Source organism: Notolepis coatsorum, assembly GCF_963971535.1.
Source record: "Notolepis coatsorum genome assembly, chromosome: 15".
Classification (NCBI taxonomy): Eukaryota; Metazoa; Chordata; class Actinopteri; order Aulopiformes; family Paralepididae; genus Notolepis; species Notolepis coatsorum.
The window spans coordinates 53,682,730-53,706,271 of record NC_140179.1 but is presented as its reverse complement, the minus strand read 5'-3'; the positions used below and the strand labels follow the sequence as shown (position 1 = coordinate 53,706,271).

Here is a 23,542-nt window from a genome sequence, read left to right as displayed (position 1 = left end):
ATTCTTTGAACAATAAACATTACCCTCTGGCACCACCTTTCGAACATTACCCTCTGGCACCACCTTGTGGTTTATCGGGGAGTGAACTCCTCCTGTCTACTGTGACCTCAGTCCTTGTGTTGTTTTGTTTACAATGTTTAATTCCTGCCTGGCTCAAGACCCTGCCTATTAGTATGTGTCCCTATTATCCCTGTTAGTCTAGTGTCCTTGTATTAGTGTCTAGTCCCCCCTTGTTGTTTTGTTACTTCATGTTCCTGTCTAGTCCTATCTTCCCCGTGTTGTTATGTTACATTGTATTGGAACCTGGTATTAGTGTCTAGTTTGTTCCCTCTGTATATTCATGCTCCTGTGTGTGTGTTGTCCACTCTATTCCCCGGTCTGGTTTAATGTTGGTGTCACTGTTAATGTCAGCAGGTGTGTCGTGTTAGTAATCAGTGTGATTAGTCCTCCTATATATTCTGTGCTGTCCTGTTACTTCCCTGTCGGTTTGTAAACGTATCTTGTGTCGTCCGTTGTTGTCAGAACATTATTATTATCATTATACCATTGTGGTTGTGATTTCAAGCAGCACCCTTCCGTGCTCTTCACGTTTAAACCCTTTGTTGTATATTCATTATCTGCCAGCTTAGGCTGTGGTACGTTTGTTGTTTTGTTGTTGTAGTTTTACTGTAAAGAGCGAACTTCGAAAAGACATGTTTCGGGGAGTAGAGACCTGCGAGAGTAACACCCCTGCACAAAAAAGGCAATAAATTAGACCCAGGCAACTACCGCCCTGTTTCTATCCTTACCTCCATCTCGAAAGTCATGGAAAAAAATGTATACGAACAGGTCGAAAAATACCTCGCGGGAAAAAAATCTAATCTACGAATTCCAATCTGGCTTCAGAACATCCCACTCCACTGACACATGCCTTCTCTATTTAAACGACCACATCAAACAAGAGGTGGACGCAGGCAAATACTGCGGCATGGTCATGCTGGACCTACAAAAGGCCTTCGACACTGTCAATCACACCATTCTGATTGACAAGCTAAAAGCAATTGGTTTTGATAGTCTATCTAGTGAGCTGGATGCAATCCTACCTGGAGGGGAGAGAGCAGATGGTGGAGGTAAACGGTACCCTATCCCCCCCCCCTCACAGTAAGCTGTGGTGTTCCACAATGAAGCATACTAGGTCCGCTACTGTTCCTAATTTCTGCAAATGACATGTCGTCAGCTTGTGACTGCAACTTGTTCCTGTTTGCGGACGACTCAGCCCTGCTGGTCTCTGACAAGAACAAGTTACAGGTTGAAAAAACCCTCAGCTCAGAACTAGGCAAAATCTGCATATGGCTCGCTGATAACAAACTATCATTACACATGGGCAAAACAGAGTCCATTCTCTTTGGTTCAAATAACAAACTCAGCAAGACCGACGGCTTCTCAGTTACAGTGGGTGACTGACAATATTGTCAAAAGGAAAGAAGATATTACCTACCTGGGTTCCATCCTAGAGGCAAATCTTTCCTGTGACAAAATGGCATCCAATGTAATAAAAAAAGTCAACCAACGAACTCGATTCTTGTACCGGATCTCCTCACTGGTAAACAAGAATACCCTGAAGACTCTGGCAGGAGCACTCATTCAAGGGTACTACAACTATGCTTGCACCTCATGGTACCAAAGCACCTCAAAGGCGCTAAAAACAAAATTACAAACATCTCAAAACGGGTCAGACTACTGCTTGACCTTACTCCTAGAACCCACCTCACCCCTGCCCACTTTGACAACCTAGGATGGCTTAGAGTAGACGACAGAGTACAGCAACTTGCAATGGTCCTGGTCTACAAGATACAATACACGACCAAGGTACCCATGTACATGTCAAAATACTTCCCAAAGGTCAGTGAATACCACGATCACAACACCAGAGGGAGCTCCACAAATCATGTTAAACCCAGATTCGGCTCAAACAAGGGACTAAACACGTTAAGCAATTATGCCACATCAATGTGGAACGCCCTATCCAAAGCTGTAAAGGAATGTGAATCACTACCCACTTTCAAAAACACTCTCAAAAAACACCTACGGGAGACTGCAATTCGAAACTGGCCCCTGTAAATGTCCTAACACAACCCCCTCCAATGTACAGTAAATTACCAAGTATGGTCTTGTCAATATTCCAATGTACAGTTTTGCTTGTACAGTTGTACAGTGTCCCCCACCCACCCTCCCCCCCACTCCTACCCACCCCCCCCCCCCCACCTCCAATGTACAGTCCTCCCCCCCCCCCACCTACCCAACCTCCTCCAATGAACAGTTTCTACGTCAAATGTATATACTATTATTTTTTTCTTTTCGTATCACAAACAGTACTGTATTTGCAAATCTGGTATGTCATAAATGTATAGATGTAGCAGTACTGTCTATCTGTATGTCATGTATGTCATATATGTTACGATTAATTGAAAATGGGGGACCCTGATGTAAACAAGACGAAAGTCTTTCTCTGGTCTGCATCCCCTTAACAATTGTATGTATTGAGCTGTACTGTACTGTACCCATTCTGCAATCTGTTAATAAAGTTTTCAATCAATCAATCAATCAATCAATCAATCAAGTATTAATTTGTTGAAAATGAGTATAATATGGGACCTTTAAACATCTAGAATTGTAGAGAGAAAATGTAGATGGAACATGACAGTCATTAAATTTTCTTTGCAATTCGATGTCATGGGATTGTGTTTTCCTCACTTTGAGTGTTCATAACTCAAAACGCATAGATAGAATAATAAATCTGTCCCAGTGACGCTTGTGATAATTCACTTTCCGCTGTAGATGGCACTGTTGCACTGTATTACTGTTTGACAGAAGCGAGGCACACATTTTTTATTTCATTAATATTTCAGTGCAGTAAATATACAGCAGAAAGAGAGACATTTATGTTGAAATTATCATCATAATAATAATAATAATAATAATAATAATAATAATAATAATAATAATAATAATAATAATAATAATAATAATAATAATAATAATAATAATAATAATAATAATAATAAACGTTATTTGTATAGCACCGTTCATACAAGAAGTGCTTCACAGCAGTACAAGAGACATATAGGCATAAAATGAGCACAAAATGGGCAGATCAAGAGCAATGCATAAAGTCCAGACATTAAATTAGGCATATAATAAGCATAAAATAGACAGCAGCTAAATAGACAAGGTCAAGATAAGGCATAGAACATTAAATCACATACTTTTTCACATCAGGAGAATAGGGATGACATAAGTGAATGTGAAGCTTTTGTTTAGTTAACCATCAGGGAATGTTTTATATAATTATTTAATGACCTCTGACAAGTCCATGATCTCCAGTAAAGGGGTGATAGCATGCGGGTTAAGTGATCATTATATGATTTTCTGTACCCGCAAAAAGCTAAAACAGAAGGCCGGCTGTCACAAAACAGTCACATCTAGAGACCTCAAAACTTACTCTAGAGAGGCCTTTAACCTAGAACTGGGGAGCTTGGACTGGTCAGATGAGCTCAGTGGTACACAGGTTGAAGAAACATGGCTTGGATTCAAAACCAAATTCACAGCAATACTCAACAACATGGCACCGATAAGAACCACCAGGGTTAAAAATCGCGCTGAGGCATGGATGCACACTGAAATACTGGCCGCTATGAAAACCAGAGACAAAAAATGCTCTGAACTTCATAAAAGTCAGACAAAGCTTTCCAAAAGCTCAAACAGTGAACTCCAAGCCCACGTGGTTGAACTAAAAATCCAAAGAAACAGACTAAGAAATGACGTAAACATCATGATCAGAACCGCAAAAAGAAATTTCATCAACGACAAAACGGAGGAAAACAAAAACAAACCCCGCGAACTTTGGAAATTACTCAATAATCAACTAGGCTGCAGTAAAAAACTTAAAACCAGATTCTCAAACATAAACATAAAGACGGACAACACGCTCATCACAGACAAGCTGGATGTAGCCAATTACTTAAACATCTTCTTCACAAACATAGCCACAACACTGGTAAACAAACTACCCTCCCACTCAGGGCATTATGGGGTAGAACACATAGTAGCATACTACAAAAACCTAGGGGTCCACAAAGACGACTTCAAACTTGAAATGGTAACAACCGATGAGGTACTCAAAAAATTTAGCGCCCTCCAACCTAACAAGGCCACTGGCCATGACAACATCCCCTCCAAATTCCTCAGAGACGCAGCAGCCGCCATCACCCCAGTCATCACACACATAATAAACCTCTCTATAAGACAGGGGCACGTCCCCAAGGACTTCAAAATTGCGAGAGTGACCCCTCTACACAAAAAGGGCAGCAAATTAGACCCAGGCAACTACCGCCCTGTTTCTATTCTTACCTCCATCTCGAAAGTCATGGAGAAAATAGTCTACGAACAGGTCGAAAAGTACCTGGCGGAAAAAAACCTAATCTACGAATTCCAATCTGGCTTCAGAACGTCCCACTCCGCTGACACATGCCTCCTCTATTTGAACGACCACATCAAACAAGAGGTGGACGCTGGCAAATACTGCGGCATGGTCATGCTGGACCTACAAAAGGCCTTCGACACTGTCAATCACTCCATTCTAATGGACAAGCTAAAAGCAATTGGTTTTGATAGCCTATCAGTGAGCTGGATGCAATCCTACCTGGAGGGGAGAGAACAGATGGTAGAGGTAAACGGTACTCTATCCCCCCCCCTCACAGTGAGCTGTGGTGTTCCACAAGGAAGCATACTAGGACCGCTACTCTTCCTAATTTATGCAAATGACATGTCGTCAGCCTGTGACTGCAACTTGTTCCTGTTTGCGGACGACTCAGCCCTGCTGGTCTCTGACAAGAACAAATTGCAGGTTGAAAAAACCCTCAGCACGGAACTAGGCAAAATCTGCATATGGCTCGCTGATAACAAACTATCATTACACATGGGCAAAACAGAGTCCATTCTCTTCGGTTCAAATAACAAACTCAGCAAGACCGACGGTTTCTCAGTTACAGTGGGTGACAATATTGTCACAAGGAAAGACGAAATTACCTACCTGGGTTCCATCCTAGAGGCAAATCTTTCCTGTGACAAAATGGCATCCAATGTAATAAAAAAAGTCAACCAACGAACTAGATTCTTGTACCGGATCTCCTCTCTGGTAAACAAGAATACCCTGAAGACTCTGGCAGGAGCACTCATTCAAGGGTACTATGACTATGCGTGCACCTCATGGTACCAAAGCACCTCAAAGGCGCTTAAAACAAAATTACAAACATCACAAAACAAACTGGTCAGACTACTACTTGACCTGAACCCCAGAACCCACCTCACCCCTGCCCACTTTGCCAACCTAGGATGGCTTAGAGTAGACGACAGAGTACAGCAACTTGCAATGGGCCTGGTCTACAAGATACACTATACGACCGGGGTGCCCATGTACATGTCAAAATACTTCCCAAAGGTCAGTGAATACCACAACCACTACACCAGAGGAAGCTCAACAAATCATGTTAAACCCAGATTCGGCTCAAACAAGGGACTAAACACGTTCCGCAATTATGCCACAACAATGTGGAACGCCCTACCCAAAGCTGTAAAGGAATGTGAATCCCTGCCCACATTCAAAACCGCCCTTAAAGAGCACCTACGGGAGGCTGCAATTCGAAACTGGCCACCGTAAATGCCCAAAACCCCCACCACCTCCTAATAGACAGTCTCCTCCCCACCGCATGTATATATTCCCTCCCCGCCGTATGTATATTTCCCTCCCACCCACCCACCCCCTCCTAATGTACAGTCCCCTCCCCATCATATGTATATACTCTGTCAGGATCTAGGGGTAACAGTACTGTATATTTGAATACCGCCTATGTCACAAATGTATCAGTACTAAATACCTATATGTCCCTATGCCATAAATGTCATGTATGTTGTGTATGTCATAAATGTCTATATGAATTGAAAATGGGGGACCCTGATGGAAACAAGACAAACGTCTTTCTCAGGTCTGCATCCCCTTAACAATTGTATGTATTGAGCCGTACTGTATTGTACCCATTCTGCAATCTGTTAAATAAAGTTTTCATTCATTCATTCATTCATTCATTCATCTCTTTAGATATATATATATATTTGTTTTCAATAATAATAATAATAATAATAAATAGAATACACCAAATCCTACTCACTAATTATGTATCTGGCATGTGTATATTTTATTCATCATATTATTAAATGTATTTCATCTCATAGTTTTCTTTTGTTTCCTTATTTATTGGGTATAGAAAACGCAGAAGCACACTCCAACACAGTAGGTGGCGGTAATGTAACGTATTAGATGCCAACCGCCGAAAGAGAAGAAAATAAAATAAGACCAATTAAAACGAAGAAGAAGAAGAACTGTTGGCGTCGGTTGGTCGACGCGGCACGTCGCCAGACAGCAGTGCAGTCATCATGGCGGCCCCCAGTAGGAAGCAGGTACTGAGGTTCATCTGCCAATTCGGGGCGTTTATTTTGACCCGGTTCGGTTTCTGGAACTGCTTCAGCATGTTGATGTTGTTTGCTGAGCGAGCGGATGCGAAAAGGTAAGAAGAGCAACGATGGAAGATAAAAAATAAAATAAAAAGAGAGAACACGAAGGAGACTTGGAAGTGCTAACAGGGGGCTTGGCCTACTCACTTTAAACTAACGTAGTAGAGCTGTATTATGTACAGTTGCAATGGAAGTTTTAACACCGAACGTTACCAGTGATATCATTCTCCACAGGTGGACTGTATTGTAGTGACCCGGTGCTGGAAACGTAGCTGTTGGCCCCTAGTTTGAATGTTGGGAAATGATTCAAATGAAGCTACCTGGGGGCGGGCACTGCAGTTGAACACAAAGACTCATGGGGATGTTAACCCTTTCACTGTCGTGTGGCAGTGAAATAGTTAACCTGCTGTCGCGAGCCAGTGAAAGGGTTAACCCTCTGTGTGTTGTCGCAGTGAAAGGGTTAACCGTTTTGGTAATGCGGCAGTGAAAGGGTTAATGTTCCAGGTTGAATCCTTGTTTTAGTGATGCTGTCTTCATGTTTTGATTGTCCTGAATTGAATTTGAATTGAAAATGGGGGACCCTGATGGAAACAAGACGAAAGTCTTTCTCTGGTCTGCATCCCCTTAACAATTGTGTGTATTGAGCCGGCCCGTACTGTATTGTACCCATTCTGCAATCTGTTAAATAAAGTTTTCATTCATTCATTCTGGTTATGCTATCTGTTAACCCAGTGTATGGCAGGATTTGTGTTGTATACAACAGTTTAACTCTTAAAAAAAAATGTAATGTATCTGTTGATTCCTGTTCACGTATTCTTTTTACTGTGAATAAACAAGTATTTCCTGAAGTCGTGAGATGTAAGGGGCACAGGATTTGCATATACATTGAGATGTCTGCCTCACGACTCATTATTCCACGCCAGCTCGCCACATTAAGAACAAAATATGTTCTAATTAATCCTCAAATGATTATTCGTTCATTTGTATTGAATCCAACGTTAGGCAGCGGTGCAGCTGCTAGCAAGGCGTCCAGTCTCGGATGCCACAGGCTTTGTTGCTACATATGGATTTGTTTTAACTTGGAAGGTTATGTGTGGTCTGTAATTATGGCGGAGGAGTGAGCTACTCTGTAATTTATCAGGTGGACTCGCCCGAAACTTGATGCAATCCTGTAAGTTTGTCGAGCTGTGTGTGTGAGTGATTTCACTGAGTTGGGGCGAGGAGACATGGGCAGGGCATACTGTGACCCTCGCCCTGCGACCAATTAGCTTTTTTCATACCTTTATCATGTCTGTGTGAGTTGAGCTAAAGAGGTTTTATCCCCTTTACCTCCAGAAAAAAATATGCTTATGTTCAGGCAACACTGTGGTGTGAAATTAGAATTGTAGTTTCTGAAACAGTTAGTAACTAGGGGTGAGAAATATCGACACCAGTGGCAGGTGGTTTTAGCTCCATCAAGCCTTATTGAATCAAATACAATGTAATTATCAAGTTTCTTTATTAGTTGTCATACAGAAGTACAGAATACTTGTATACAAAATGCTTCTTTCTGTTACGCTCCAGAGACTGTGCTAGACAAAAATAGATAAGTATAAAATAAGTATAGCAAGTATAAAATAGAAGTCAAGTACGTAGACACAAGTGTTCAGTATACAATGTTCAATGCAGAGTAGAAGTAACCATAGTTACCATACAATATACTATACAATATAATAATATACAATATACTATACAGTGCTAAGCAGAAATGGGATGAGGTACAATTTACAGTAAGGTGTAATGAGGTATGGGTTGTAGTGCAAATTCTTTACCAATAAATATAAAGTGTGTTTAGGTGTTCTAAAGTGGGTGCTGCAGTGAGTTGTTTGTTTAAAGTGAGTGTGTGGATGTGTGTGCTGTGAGTGCATTTGATGGTTGTTACATAGTGTTATTGTTCGTTGAGCATCCTGATGGCCTGGGGATAGAAGCTTCTTCTGAGTCTCTCTGTGCTTGCCATGAGACTCCGGTATCGCTTGCCTGACCGCAGCAGTTCAAAGAGGCAGTTGTTTGGGTGGCTGGAGTCTTTGATAATTCTCTTAGCCTTACCCATGCACCGCTTGTTGTAAATGTCCTGGAGAGTGGGAAGCCCCCCTCCAATTGTGCGTTCGGCTGAATGGGCCACTCTCTGTAGTCTGCTACGGTCTTGTGCGGTGCTATTCCCAAACCAGGAGGTGATATTGCCAGTCAGGATGCTCTCTATTGTACATGAGTAGAAGTTCTTAAGGATCTTCTGACTGACTTGGAACTTCCTTAGGCGCCTGAGGAAGTAGAGGCGTTGCCGTGCCTTCTTTACAACACTGTCAATGTGTCAAGATTCACATCACCATGTGAATCTAAATTAAATCGGATAGTCAGTGCTCTACTGATAACTACCATTTGGGTAAACCTGTATTATTATTAATAATATTTACTCTGGAAAGGTTAACAGATAGATCTCTGCTGTCAGAAGTCGCATAGTACTGTTTTCCCCCAGTGTTGAACTTCTTAATTCTGTAATGTTGGGGCTGTGTCCCATCCAGGTCATATCCAAATCTAGATACTTTCTAGACCTAAGCACAAACTCTGTGTGCAAACCCAGAACATTTTTGGAAAGCGGTACATTTAAGCAAAAACAAAACTACCCTGCCTTGCCTCCACATATTGATTATGGTGGCTGTTTGTTTTCTGATCAAAATGAGATATGCCTTGCATTCAACAAACCTTTTGCTCTTGCAAAATCAGAAAAAAACAAAAAAAAACAATAGCGGCCAGGGTGTAATGATCATGATGAATGTGTGTAAACTATGCACCGTGCTTCTCAGTTTGAAATCCATCCTTTCTCTCCTGGTGATGTTCTTGAGGCATTATGGTCCATTGATTCCAGGTGTTCTGCTGACGAGGATGGATTAGATGCTATTTTTTTTATTTTCTAAAAGTAGCCTCCCCAGTTAGGTTACTGAGCAGTTGGCACATTTATTTCATACTTCTATTTCAACTGGTATATTTCATTGTATTTGGAAATAGGACCACGTGACTCCTCTTCATGGGTGGTGATGGAGGTTATTTAAAAATAATTTACCACCCAATGTCCAACCTACCAAGTTTCTATATACACAAGATTCAAGTCTTTTCTCTCAACTCACTCTGTTTTAAGTCTACACCAATCTGGATTTAGAGCTTATTACAGCACTATTTCAGCTGTTACATTAGTTACAAATTACATTATATCTGCATTAAATGATAAAAAGCACTGTGCTGCCCTTTTTGTGGATCTGTCAAAAGTATTTGACACAGTTCATCATTATTTGCTCTTACTAAAATGGTGAAATATCGTTATAGGTAGAAACGGCAGTTGTGTCTGGTTTTAGGATTATTTGTTCGTCCGAAAATGCCAAATCAGAGTTTGCGCAGATGCATTTTAATTTTCATATATAAGATATTGTCTCCTCGTTGAGAGGTTGTCAGACCCATCAATATGCACACAACACAATTGTGTATTGTATAGCATACGGCTGGCCACGGAGGACCTGCAGCTTTCTTTGAACACCCTCCAAAAAGCTGGATTTTTGCATAGAAGCAACGCTACTTTCCCTTCTGGTCTGTAGAAAAGGATTGTTGAATCAACTTTCCTGGCAATTTTAGACCATGGGGATGTAATATACTACAGACACGCTGCTGCCTCCACACACTCGGGCCCAAGGACTCTGTTCATCACTCAACTCTGATGCAGTTGCTACAACACTCGCCATGTGTTTTCTAATATAAGGTTTGTTGGTCTTCTCTGGTTGAGAGGCGCAGTAATCATTGTTATCTGTATATTTATAAATAAAGCCCTACTCTGTATATTACCCCTTATATCTCATCTATGCTGCTCTGGAACACTGGCCCACTCTTTATTTAATTTTTTATGATCTTTTTCCCCCTTCTTTTTCCGTTTTTCTCCCCTCCCAATGTTAGTCGTTATGCCAATTCCCAATCCCTTTCCTGGTCGTTGCGCACTCTACCCCCTACCGGCGGTCTGGGAGGGCGGGCTTGGCGATATGGCCAAAAATGATATCGATAACAATATCATATCACTCGATATCGATAATTATAAGTTAAGTATTAAGTATAAAAAATTTAAAAAATAAAAATGTAAACAACAGATGTATGTACATTTTGCAGCAATTCTTTGTCGTTGCCGCCATCTTTAGTGTTACAGCCCCTCACACTCCAGTTCTCAGGCTACAGCTGGTTTGAAAGTAAACCGGCTTCTCTGCCAGTTTCTTTTCTATCTTTTGCCGCTTTTTTGGTGGACAAACCACCGCACATGTGCACCGTGACTCGTGACTGGAGACTAGCTCTGCTAGCACACATAGCCTACTGTGTACAGACGGTTTCAAACTGTATTTTAAATTAGAAAGCAAACTAAATAAATGGACAAGAGAAAAATAAATCTCAATTTGGTCAGTATTGTCATTTGGACAAGCAAAGCCATAAAGCCATTACTTTAAGTTGCAGGCAAGAAAGACAAGTCTGTCCACTGTCTCTGATTTTAAAACTGCCCTTTTGCAGGTAAAAAAAAAATTGTTATATCGCCCAGCCCTAGCCGGAGACTATCACATGCTTCCTCCGACACATGTGTACCCAGCCCACCACTTCTTTTCATCTGGCAGCGCGGACTCTCACTGGGAGAGTAACATGTGGAAGGTCACACTACCTCCGTCCAGATCCTTCCCTCGCTGTGCAGGCGCCCCGACCAAACTGTATAGTCGGCGGTCGCTGTTTACAACGACCCGGACCCACCCACCGGCTTCCCTCCCGCTGACTCTGCCAATCGAGCCAGTATGACGGCCGGCCAAGCCGGAGGCAACGCTGACAGCCGGATTCGATACCAGTGTCTCTTGCGTTGGTGACGAGCGCTTAGTCCGCTGTGCCAACCAGCCTCAAACACTGGTCCTGATACAAGATCTCCTTTGCAAGTTGTTGTAGGAACGGTTTGGAAGAGGGAGGTAAAGGGGTTTTAGATTGTGTGTTGTGAAGTTTAGACTTCAGAGAGGGAGAGTAAAGTACAGAAAAAAGGTACCGTTGGGTACCGGTGTCGATTCCCAGGTAAAAAGAAAAAATGTCAGGCTTGGTGTCCCGAACAGACCCACGTGTAGGCCAGATGCAAGCCGCATTTTACAATAAACCTCTGTGGGGCTGCTTAAAAAAAAATATTATTATAACTGCAAATTTAATCGCAATTGCAATATCTGTCCGAAAAATCGCAATTCGATTATTTCCCAAAATCGTGCAGCCCTAGTGTATAGGAACGAAACGCCCTATAATATGCGTCTGGGCCTATAACTCGCGTTTTGGGAATTACTGTTCTACACTCCAAAAACATACTTATATTCACGACGGTACTAACACGACAATGTATGAATGGAAAAATATAACGTTCCCACATCCGGAACGATAGATAACCGATGTTGAATGGGCCATAGTAATGTCGATATAGCTATAATATTTAAAAAGTTATAGCCCTGCAAAGAAGGTGAGCGACTCCATAGGCTTACAGCACTGGCAGAGAGTGGTATAAGATGGGCAAACTGCGTGGCACAGAATGTGTTAACGAGCTCCAGTGATTGTCTAGTTCCTCAGGAACACTGGTCCACTCTTAACGAGCTCCAGTGATTGTCTAGTTCCTCAGGAACACTGGTCCACTCTTAACGAGCTCCAGTGATTGTCTAGTTCCTCAGGAACACTGGTCCACTCTTAACGAGCTCCAGTGATGGTCTAGTAGTTCCTCAGGAACACTGGTCCACTCTTAACGAGCTCCAGTGATGGTCTAGTTCCTCAGGAACACTGGTCCACTCTTAACGAGCTCCAGTGATGGTCTAGTTCCTCAGGAACACTGGTCCACTCTTAACGAGCTCCAGTGATTGTCTAGTTCCTCAGGAACACTGGTCCACTTTTAACGAGCTCCAGTGATCGTCTAGTTCAGGGGTAGGCAACCGCGTGCCTGCATAGGCACGCGGGGGCATTTTCATAGGCACAGGGGGCAGCATTAAAAAAAAAATTATATATATATATATATTTTTTTTTTAATAAATATTATAGTGAAATATTTTGCTCTTTTTACTACCACATATTTAATTGAGACCCTTTATTTGTTTATTATTTCAATTTAGCTGGAAATACATTGCTACATCATTCAGTAACATTTGCAGAGCCTTATAACAAAAACATTATTACGGTCACCATTGTGACCAGTGGGATTAATCAACACATTTTATAATTAATTTTTCTATTTCATTGAACATTGCACATGTTAAAAGTAGTGCTGTCAGGCGATTAAAAAAATTAATCTAATTAATTACAGGATTTGTAATTAATTAATCTAATTAATCGCATTTTAATCGCATAACCATTTTATGCCTGATATTCTATATTATATAATCATATTTCAAATTGCATGTGTCCGGATGGCAGAATTCAGTACTGTATCTACAAAACCTTCTGTTTAATCATCTTCCATCTATTAATTTGCTTAGATTTTTCAGGTCTGGTCAATTTGAGCATGGTGTTATTCACAGTCAAAGATACAAAAAAATGTATTGATATTCTCATTTGGTTCATTACAATTTACTCAAAATAAAATTTTCTTTCAATCAATCACCGCGCAGATTGATTGATTGAATGAAAATGTTATTAACAGATTGCAGAATGGGTACAATACAGTACGGCACACAATTGTTAAGGGGATGCAGACCAGGGAATCCATTCTTTGTGGATCTAGCCCACAGTATTTCTGACACTGGGAATACATTCCCTGAGATAGATCTCCCTAGAATCAGATACCAAGAACATGCAAATGGACCATATTAAAAAATAAAAAAAGTCTGTAAATGTGTATTCTACATTATTATGGAATGAATGAGATACAAAAAAAATATTATATTAAAAAAAAAAAAAAAAAAAAACTTTTTTTTTTGTAATTAATTTTGAGTTAATTTTCATAACGCGATAATTTGCTGTGTAATTAATTAATCTAATTAACGCGATAAACTGACAGCCCTAGTTAAAAGCCTTTTTTTTTTTTTACTCAAAATGTGAGTATTACCAAGTCAACTTCTTAAAACAATGACAATAAACATAGTTTTATTAGGTTGAAATAATGTGGTTGTGTACTTATTTTTCTGTTAACTTATGGATTGAAAACTGAACCTTAATGCACAGTAACTGAACTCAATATTTGTAAGTTCTGGTAACTTATTATTCTTATCTTTTTTTACAGTGTAGTCTTGCGATCAATCAAAACTTATTTACACGATATACCTCACATTAGGGCTGGGCGATATGGCCAAAAACGTTATCGCGAGAAAATTATAAAATTATTTTCATATAACTCGATATCGATAATTATCGTCGATATAATGTCTGTCAAGTTTAATTAACTTCTTATGCCCGGCGGCGATGGACGGGCTATTAATAGCATAGATATATATAATAGACTTGTTTTGCTGCTGCGAATGTTGATGTCGTCATCAGTCCGCGCACGTTAGCAGTTAGCCGACAAGCGGAGTATCTCATGACAGACAATGTACTAAATATTACCCTAAAATACTCTCTTCCGCCCCAATATATTGAAACGACGTCCACTGTATACCCCACACTACTATAAACGTGGCCTCAGAATTCACGACACACACATACTCGGCACGTAATTATATAAAATAGTGCCGCGCAAGCTAGTTATCCTAGCCAGCCTGTTGTGTCTAAGCGGTGTATTCCATGACAATGTAATAAATATTACCCTAAAATACTCTCTTCCGCCCCAATATATTGAAACGACGTCCACTGTATACCCCACACTACTATAAACGTGGCCTCAGAATTCACGACACACACATACTCGGCACGTAATTATATAAAATAGTGCCGCGCAAGCTAGTTATCCTAGCCAGCCTGTTGTGTCTAAGCGGTGTATTCCATGACAATGTAATAAATATTACCCTAAAATACTCTCTTCCGCCCCAATATATTGAAACGACGTCCACTGTATACCCCACACTACTATAAACGTGGCCTCAGAATTCACGCCACACACATACTCGGCGCGTAAATATATAAAATAGTGCCGTGCAAGCTAGTTATCCTAGCCAGCCTTGTTTACTACTAGAGTCCTACCTCTCTACCCAGAGGTGCACCGCGGGTCTCCTTCACTGTCGGCCATCTCCTTCACTGATTGGTTGTTAGTTCGTGTGCTGATATCCAAGCTTGGAAAATCGATATCGAAACTTTGCGACCACGTTTCATGTTTATTTCGAGGAAATAATTTATTGCAATAGTTATCGTTATCATTTTATCGCCCAGCCCTACCTCACATTCACCCTCCATTCACATCCTGGTGTTCTCCTGGTGTTCTCCATTAGGCCTGTAGGTGGAGCTATGACAGCACACGTATAGTACACACACCGATGGTGTGTGATGTGTCCAAAAATGAATGGGCAAATGTGAGTGAAATGGTCGCACTGTATGCAGCTGTTTGTCTGCATTGCATCCCCCCCCCCCCAACTCAGATTTAGGGTTGATACAACCATCATAATAATATTGTTAACACTTTAATCGCCATGGGTTAAATTCATAATTTACCATCCCTCGCCAGCTCTATTTGTCTATGGAGAAGTTCCCCTTCTTTGCAGGGCTATAACTTTTTAAATTCTATTGCTAAATTGCCATTATTATGGCCCATTCAATGTCCTATATGTATTGTTCAGGGTGTAGCAACGTTAAACTTTTTCATTCACATATTTATACTAAAATATGGTCTAAAGTATAAGTATGTTATCGTTAGGGATGGGTACCGAATTCGGTACTTTTGAGGTACCGAACCGAAACACGTCGGTACTACCGAGTATCGAATCAAGTGAGAAACCGAAAAAAAAATAAAAAAAAAATAAAAGAAAATATTTTTTATTAATTTTTTTTTTTTTTACCTTTTTTTTTTTTTTTACCTTTTTTCTTTTCATGTCAACGTTCACACGCACAATATATGCTTACCTAGGATTTGACTTGATTCAACAACAAAGCAGTCGGAGCAATGACAAGCCGAAAACTGTCGAAATTGTAGTTATTTGAAGTTTGGATTTTTTTTTACGACTGAGGTAGGTAAATAAAATTTCGACAGTTTTCGGCTTGTCATTGCTCCGACTGCTTTGTTGTTGAATCAAGTCAAATCCTAGGTAAGCATATATTGTGCGTGTGAACGTTGACATGAAAAAAAAAAAGTAAAAAAAAAAAGTAAAAAAAAAAAATTAATAAAAAATATTTTTTTTTATTTTTATTTTATTTTTTTTTAAGTACCGAAAAAAGGTACCGTTGGGTACCGGTATCGATTCACAGGTACCGGTACCGGTACCGGTATCGGTTCAAATGTGAAAGGTACCCATCCCTAGTTATCGTTTTCTGCAGCTTTCTTCAGAACGTGATTTATAGCCCTAAATGCATTATATTGATGATCAAATACAGTTTGGTAGGAATCTGTGCGAGATAAAAAAAAATTTCAACTGGACGTGGTTCTAGAAGTTTCTACGCATCATCTGATGATGACCGGATGGGCGGGGGATCGTTTATAATTCCGTGGGCAGCGTTAGATGATTCATCTAGTGTGGGTCATATGTTCATCAGATCAGTTAGTATAGAAGACGTTAGAATATAACGCTGAATCTTACCGTGGCTTCCTCGCGCCGCTGGCAGATGAGCGTGGAACAGAATTTTTTCTATTATGGGATGGAGAAATGCCCGATCCATTTCCAGGTTGTATAATAGTATATACGTCCAAATCATGTTGTTTTTTCGAGTTATTTGCACCGATCGATGTTCACTGTGTCAATACGGAGTCTCTCTAACGATAGCGAGTGCCTGGACCACATATGGATGAGCACTACCGATTCAAAGGTTAATTTCCGGCTGGCGATCGGCCACCAGATGGCGCTCTTGAACCGCTAGAGAGTTGAGTGGATCTTTGCAGTGTGTCTCAGGGCTCCGGAAAGGAAATATGATTTCGGTGACAGATTTTTTAAATATTGACATCAAAGACGAGTTACGGCGTCTTCGGCAGAATGAGCATGGCTAGGAATGACGTGTAAACTCGTCCACGGCGATCATAGTGTTAATAATAACAATAACAATAATGATGTAATAATGTAAAAATTATCATTAAAAAGACCTGATTATGAGAAAAAAAAATACGATTCATGGAATATTGTTGAGGCACACTAGTTACAACTATATTTCAAACAGGCACTCCATGTCAAAAAGGTTGCTGACCCCTGGTCTAGTTCTTCAGGTTCTTCTAGAACTAATCTTGGAAGGACTGCTTTTTGTATTGACAATATATATATGCTACAATGTGACCTAAAACTGAGTAATCTTGTCTCTTTTGGACGGTTTAGATTCTTAATTAATAACCATCCTACTTCGACTTCTAATTGCTTTCTCTGGTGTGATATTGCATATTGAGCAGTATTTATTTTTGACGCTGTGTTTGTGACTTAGTTTGTGTTTTTAAATTCATTGTGTGTTTTGTAATCTCATAGGCCATATACACTCTGAGGCTCTGAGCCATTGCAAATTTGGGTTTCCCTCAACGACTCCAGAGTTTAAATAAAGTATAAATAAATAAATATTCACACAACCACCCACACAGAACAGATCTTGGAATTAGATTTTCAGTACTAATGCACCGATCCGACTTTTTCAGTCCCAATACAGATACCTGGGCTTTTGGTATATAGGCCGATACCGAGTACCGATCCGATACCCATTGTTCAATTAATAAACTGTATGCCTGATGCCTCACTGTGTGGAAGAGACTGGGATCATTCTTTTGTGCAAGGCAACATCAGGCTTGACATAAAACATTACTTTCCTAACTTAGTGAAACAAAATGTAACATGATTAATCCAATACAATCCAACTTTATTTGTATAGCAATAGCACATTTAAAAACAACATGGTTGACCAAAGTGCTTCACAGTAAAAACCATAATATAGATAATATACATTTTTTTATTGTCTCCGATACCCGATCTAGCTATTTTAGTAATCGGGGGCCGATATCAATATCGAATCGGTGCATCCCTATAATTTTCAGGTTCTTGATGCCATTGACCACGCAGGGTGGGAAGGAATCCCAACCTGAGCATGTCATAAAGAGCAAAATGGCTTGCCGTGTGATGATGACCATGGTGAATTGTGGTTCCAGGAAGCCGGACATCCCGGTGCCCTATCTGTACGTGGACATGGGAGCGGCGGTGCTGTGTGCCAGCTTCATGTCCTTCGGGGTGAAGAGGAGGTGGTTCGCGACGGCCGCCGCCGTGCAGCTGGCCCTCAGCACCTACGCACAGTATGTCGGTGAACAGGTGCATTATGGGGACTGGCTGAAGGTGAGTAGGACGACAGTGGGGATTGTTGTTTTTTGAATGAGGTGGGTGGGCAATTAACACTTTGGTTGCCTAAGGTTAAATTCATGATATACCATAGATTGCCAGCGCTATTTGTCTATGGAGAAAGTCCCCTTCTTTGCAGGGCTATAACTTTTTAAATTCTATTGCTACATTGCCATTATTAGGGCCCATTCAAAGTCCTATATGTATTGTTCATTGTGTAGCAACGTTAAACTTTTTCATTCACATATTCATAGTAAAGTATGGTCTAATGTATAAGTATGTTTTCATCTCTTTCTGCAGCTTTCTCCAGAATGTGATCTATAGCCCCAAATACATTATATTGATGATGCAATACAGTTTTATGGCAATCAGCGCGATATAAAAAATTACAACTAGACGTACTTCTAGAAGTTACTACACGTCATCTGATGTTGACCGGATGGGCTAGGGGCCGTTTATAATTCCGTGGGCAGCGTTATACCAATCATCTAATGTGGGTCAAATGTTGATAATAGCAGTTAGTATCGAAGACTGTAACGTTACACGCTGAAACTCACCCCAGTCTCCGCGCGCCGTTGGGCGATCATCGTAGAGTTGAAATCTTATCATTATGGGATGTAAATTTACCCGGTCCATCTCCAGCTTGTATAATGGTATATACGTCCAAATCATGTTGTTTATCGAGTTATTGGCAATCGATCACTGTGTAGCGTGACGAGCCAGAGTCGCGGGACCTATAGCGAGCACCCGGAAGTACTACGGACGTAGCACAACCTCTATGCCACTTCCTGTTAAAGCGATTGCGCCGATCTGCCACCAGATGGCGCTCCTGAACCGCCAGAGAGCTCAGTGGGTCCTGCTGGTGGATCTCAGGCCAGCGGAGGGGACATATGAATCCGATCGCAGATTTTTGAAATATTGATATAAGGACGCTGTACAGCGTCCCCCGGCAACTTGAGCATGGCCAGCAATGACGTCAAAACACGTTTCATGGCAGTCAAAGTGTTAAAGCTGTCCCCGAAACCTGTGTTTGGGATTCGAACTTCGTCAGGGTTTTTCGAACGGACGTTCGAACCTTCGTTTTTAATAATAAATAATAATAATAATAAAATAAATAAAAAATCCTCAATTTGAATAAAGTGATTAATCTGATTAAATTTGTATTTTTTTCTTTTATTAAATCAACTTTCTTTAATGAATATAACTCATCAGTTTTTTTTAATACTATAATATTAGTGTAGCCTAATCTTTATCTGCAACTTAAACCCCATTGGTTTAAACAGAATGAATAGACTCATAAAAGTAAAACATATATATATTTTTTTTTATAAAAAATGAAAAATTCTAATGTTGATTTAGAATTTGAATGCCAATTTAACGAACGAAGGTCCAAGCGTTTGGGCTCAGCCCTATGGGCAATTATGGCCAAATCATCGTATCGTGTTTATCGGCCGAGCAGCAGCATTGCGATACCGGGGATATGTACTGATAGTAAAGTACATTTTCATATAACAAACACATTTGCAATAGCTGCGATAGGCCATGAATTTATATTATGAATCATATATATGAATTGTATAGCATGAAGGCTATCTACACTAGTGTAGCGTGAAGGCTATATACACTGATCACCAGGGCTAATACACTCTCATAAAAGCTATATATACACTACTGTAGCATGAAGGCTATACACTGTAGCATGAAGGCTATATACACTGTATCACCAGGGCTATATACACTAGCATAAAAGCTATATATACACTACTGTAGCATGAAGGCTATACACTGTAGCATGAAGGCTATATACACTGTATCACCAGGGCTATATACACTAGCATAAAAGCTATATACACTACTGTAGCTAGCATGAAGGCTATACACTGTGTAGCATGAAGGCTATATACACTGTATCATCATGGCTATATACACTAGCATAAAAGCTATATACTGTAGCATGAAGGGCAGGCTATACACTGTAGCATGAATGCTATATACACTAGAATAAAAGCTATATACACTGTAGAATAAAAGCTATATACACTAGCATGAAGGCTATACACTAGCATACAAACTATACACTGTAGCATCAAGGTTATATACACTGTAGCATGAAGGCTATACACTGCAGCATCAAGGCTGTATACACTAGCATCAATGCTATATACATTATAGCATGAATGCTACACTCAATCCTTTTCAGAGCTTACTGATGGCTTTTGTGTTCTGTATAAGGTCTGGTTACACTTTCCATGGTATTGGTAATATTCAAAATATCCTGCAAACAAGCTCAGTTATGATTGGGAGACGAGGATGTCTAAACAGTTCATCCCGTATAAGACCTTAAATGGGATATGAGCTGTTATCAGGAATACTTACTTACGTATGTAAACACATTGGCTGTAACATTTCCCTGGAGGTGATGCTGTGAGAGGAATTTGCCTCAGAGCTGTGTTTCTCTTATCTCTCTCTCTCTCTGCAGGTGCGGATGTATTCCAGAGCGCTGGCCATTATTGGAAGCTTCCTGGTTCTGGCTAGCGGGGCGGGGGAAGTGTACAGGCAGAAGCCTCGCGTCCGGTCCCTGCAGTCCACCGGACAGGTCTTCCTGGGCGTCTACCTCATCTGCATGGTAAGACGTTCGTTTTTTTTTATTCACTTTTTCTCCCATTTTCAATTTTTTTTCTCCCATCCCAATTTTCGTATCGTCCAATTCAACCCTCCCCTGTCTTTGAACGTTGTTTCATGCCTCCCACAAGCCGGCTGCAATGTTTGTGGACTAAGTCATACATAGCACGAGTCCCCTCCGATACTCGAGGTAACAGCAGTCGCATCTTTTCACCTGCGCGGCTCGATCTTTCAGCGTCAGGGGTCTGGGCTTTGGAGGGGCCCCGCCCCCCTCGCTTCCTGATTCTACTGCGCAGGCGCACCAACCGACCTGTAGGAGTCGCTGTCCACAACGCCCGATCCCCACCCATCAGTTTCCCTCCCCCTAATACGGCCAATGTGTATTAGTGCGGACGACCAGCTAAACTGAAAGCAATGTGGAGCGCTGGGCTCGAACAGGGAGGCTTACCTGTTTGAGCCCAGTCTCCAGTATTCGTGGTGAGCGCCTTGCCCACTGCACCACGTAGCCGCCCTGAGCATCCCTACTTTTAACCCTTTCACTGCCGCACTACCAAACGGTTAACCCTTTAGTTTCACTGCGACAATACACAGAAGGTTAACCCGTTCACTGCCACACGACAGCCGGTTAACCCTCTGTAGTGTGGCAGTGAAAGGGTTAACCACAATGGTTCAAAGCGGGAAGACAAAACGGTGCGTTTCAACCAAAGGAAACTATAATAGAAGGAAGGGTCATCATGTCACCGTGTGGCACGTGAAGCAGGAAACCTTCAGTTTGGCCGACATTGAGTTGAATGGGATCATCGGCCATCTCCTTGTTTATGACCCATAATTTAAACGGGTTACTAACTTACAGGGTTCGCACAAGGTCATTGAAGTGCTTTTTCTTTTTTTACCAAAAAAAGTCAAGGCCTGGAATTTTAACAAGGTGCTTAAAAAGTCCTTGACATTCAAATAAACCATTCGCATTGAATGTTTTGTTCATCCATGATAAAATTGTTCTGAATCAAGACATTTAATCTTTTTATTTAAAGTGTAACCAATTGTCGGAAATTGGTTTTAAGCCATAAATATTGGATCATAAATATCTTTTCTATAAAAAAAAACAGTGAAACAGTTGAAAAGTACATTGTATGCTTTTAATGCCCTTTTTCAAATGAAAAATAAGTGCTTAGAAAAGTACTTGAAAGTCCTTGAATTTCATTTTGCAATGTCTGTGGGAACCCTGAGGTTATTACCTCGGATGTCAAGAATCATCTGCAATCTGTTGCATTGTTAACTAGCTAACGTTTGATATATTGGTTGATGTATATTTCCTCAGATAGCTGGTATATTTTAATAAAGGCTTCAATAGAACTGGCACCAAAAGTCTGACACCAAGTAGAGCATAGAACGCTGGTATTCTGACATGATGACCCTTTTTATAGTTTCCTTGGGTTCACCATACATTTTATCACAGAGTATGGAACATGATTGCCTTTAAAACATGGTAGTTTGAAACGTTATTTAGGCACTGGGGGGGAAATTACATAACTCCTTGGCATTTGGCCAGGGTTTGAAGTCTTCAGATTCGTTTTTCTCAAAATTCCACAAATTTCAGGCGGTTAGGTGGTCGAGCGGAGATTGCGTTCGTCACCAGCCCCGGAGCTGTGAGCTTGATTCGCCTGTTCGAATCCAGCTCACAGCTCCGGGGTTGTCACCAGCTTGGCTGGCCGTCTGCACTGATACAATTGGCTGTATCAGAGGGTGGGAGAAGCTGGCGGGGTGGGTCCGGGTCGTTGTAAACAGCGACTCCTACAGTTCGGTCGGGGCGCCTGCTAAGCGCGGATTGGACGTGAGGGGGATAGTGTGGTCCTCCCACACGCTACGCCCTCTCAATGAGAATCCGCGCTGCCAGGTGAAAAGAAGCGGTGATTGGCTGGACGTGTGTCGGAGGAAGCACGTGGTAGCCTCCACTCTCCCAAATGATCTGACTGTGGGGGGTAAAGCGCAGCGACCAGGAAGGGACTGGGAATTGGCATACGACTAACATTGGGATGGGAGAAAATCGGAGGAAAATGGAGGGGGTAAAGGCCAAAAAAAAAAAAATCCACAAATTTCTTGCAAAATAAAACGCTGCAAACCATGTTCTCCCTTCTCAAAACTTCATCAGGAATGTAATGATGAAATCACAAATGGAAACGGGCAAAAAACGTTTCAAAAGTGTTTTGCCAATTGTGATTGAACTGGTGACAAGTGAGTGAAACTAATTGGTAATTAGGTTGTGTCGTTTTGAAGGCCAGTGTTTTCCAGGTGAACAAAGTGTGCAAATGATGCAATTTGTTTGACATTTGAGTGAAAACAAATGAATTGTGCTTTTAGAGTTTTGCAAAAATAGTCATTGATGCTGTGTTTTGAGAAATTGAGCTATAGTTTCAGGAAAAACCTAAGAATTACTCCACTTTGTGATGTCACAAGGGGGACAAGCAATGAATCGGCTTTAATTAATCTGTTAGCTGTGAGCCTTTTGGAGCCAGAAATATTGCTTACCTAATCTACTGCCCAGTTTGTAAATAACATTTTACTCTTGGGTGTGGTGTAGGTCAGGGGTTCCCAAAGTCGGGGTCGCGACCCACAGGAGGGTCGCGAGCCGCCGCAGGGGGGTCGTCAGATGATTTTCAAAAAAATAATAATAATAATTTGCAGTCAGGCCACTGAACTTAGAAGCAGGCCAGGACAGTGTTTCTAGTTGCAGCAGCGCAATAGTTAGATAATCTACAGTAGGTGGGGAACAACCAGGAGATCACTACAACTCACACAAGTTGGAGAACTATCTCTCTCTCTCTCTCTCTTGCTCTCACACACACACACAAAAGGAGCCGCATGTGATTGGTGGAGGCGGGACTAGAGCTGCCGCGATTACCGCATTACCGCGGTATCGCTGTTACATCACGGCCACC

General features: G+C 41.1%; 1 protein-coding gene across 1 annotated transcript in view; it reads left to right on the top strand.

Moving 5' to 3' along the window:
• Positions 1–6,471: 6,471 nt before the first annotated feature.
• tmem101 (transmembrane protein 101) overlaps positions 6,472–23,542 on the top strand; it is a gene marked incomplete at its 5' end in the record, with an annotated part of 35,553 nt that continues 18,482 nt past the window's right edge. The window contains 3 exons of the mRNA XM_084330104.1: positions 6,472–6,602; positions 17,801–17,981; positions 20,464–20,610. Coding sequence (XP_084186230.1) covers positions 6,472–6,602; positions 17,801–17,981; positions 20,464–20,610 — 459 coding nt within the window. The remainder of the gene's footprint in view (positions 6,603–17,800; positions 17,982–20,463; positions 20,611–23,542) is intronic.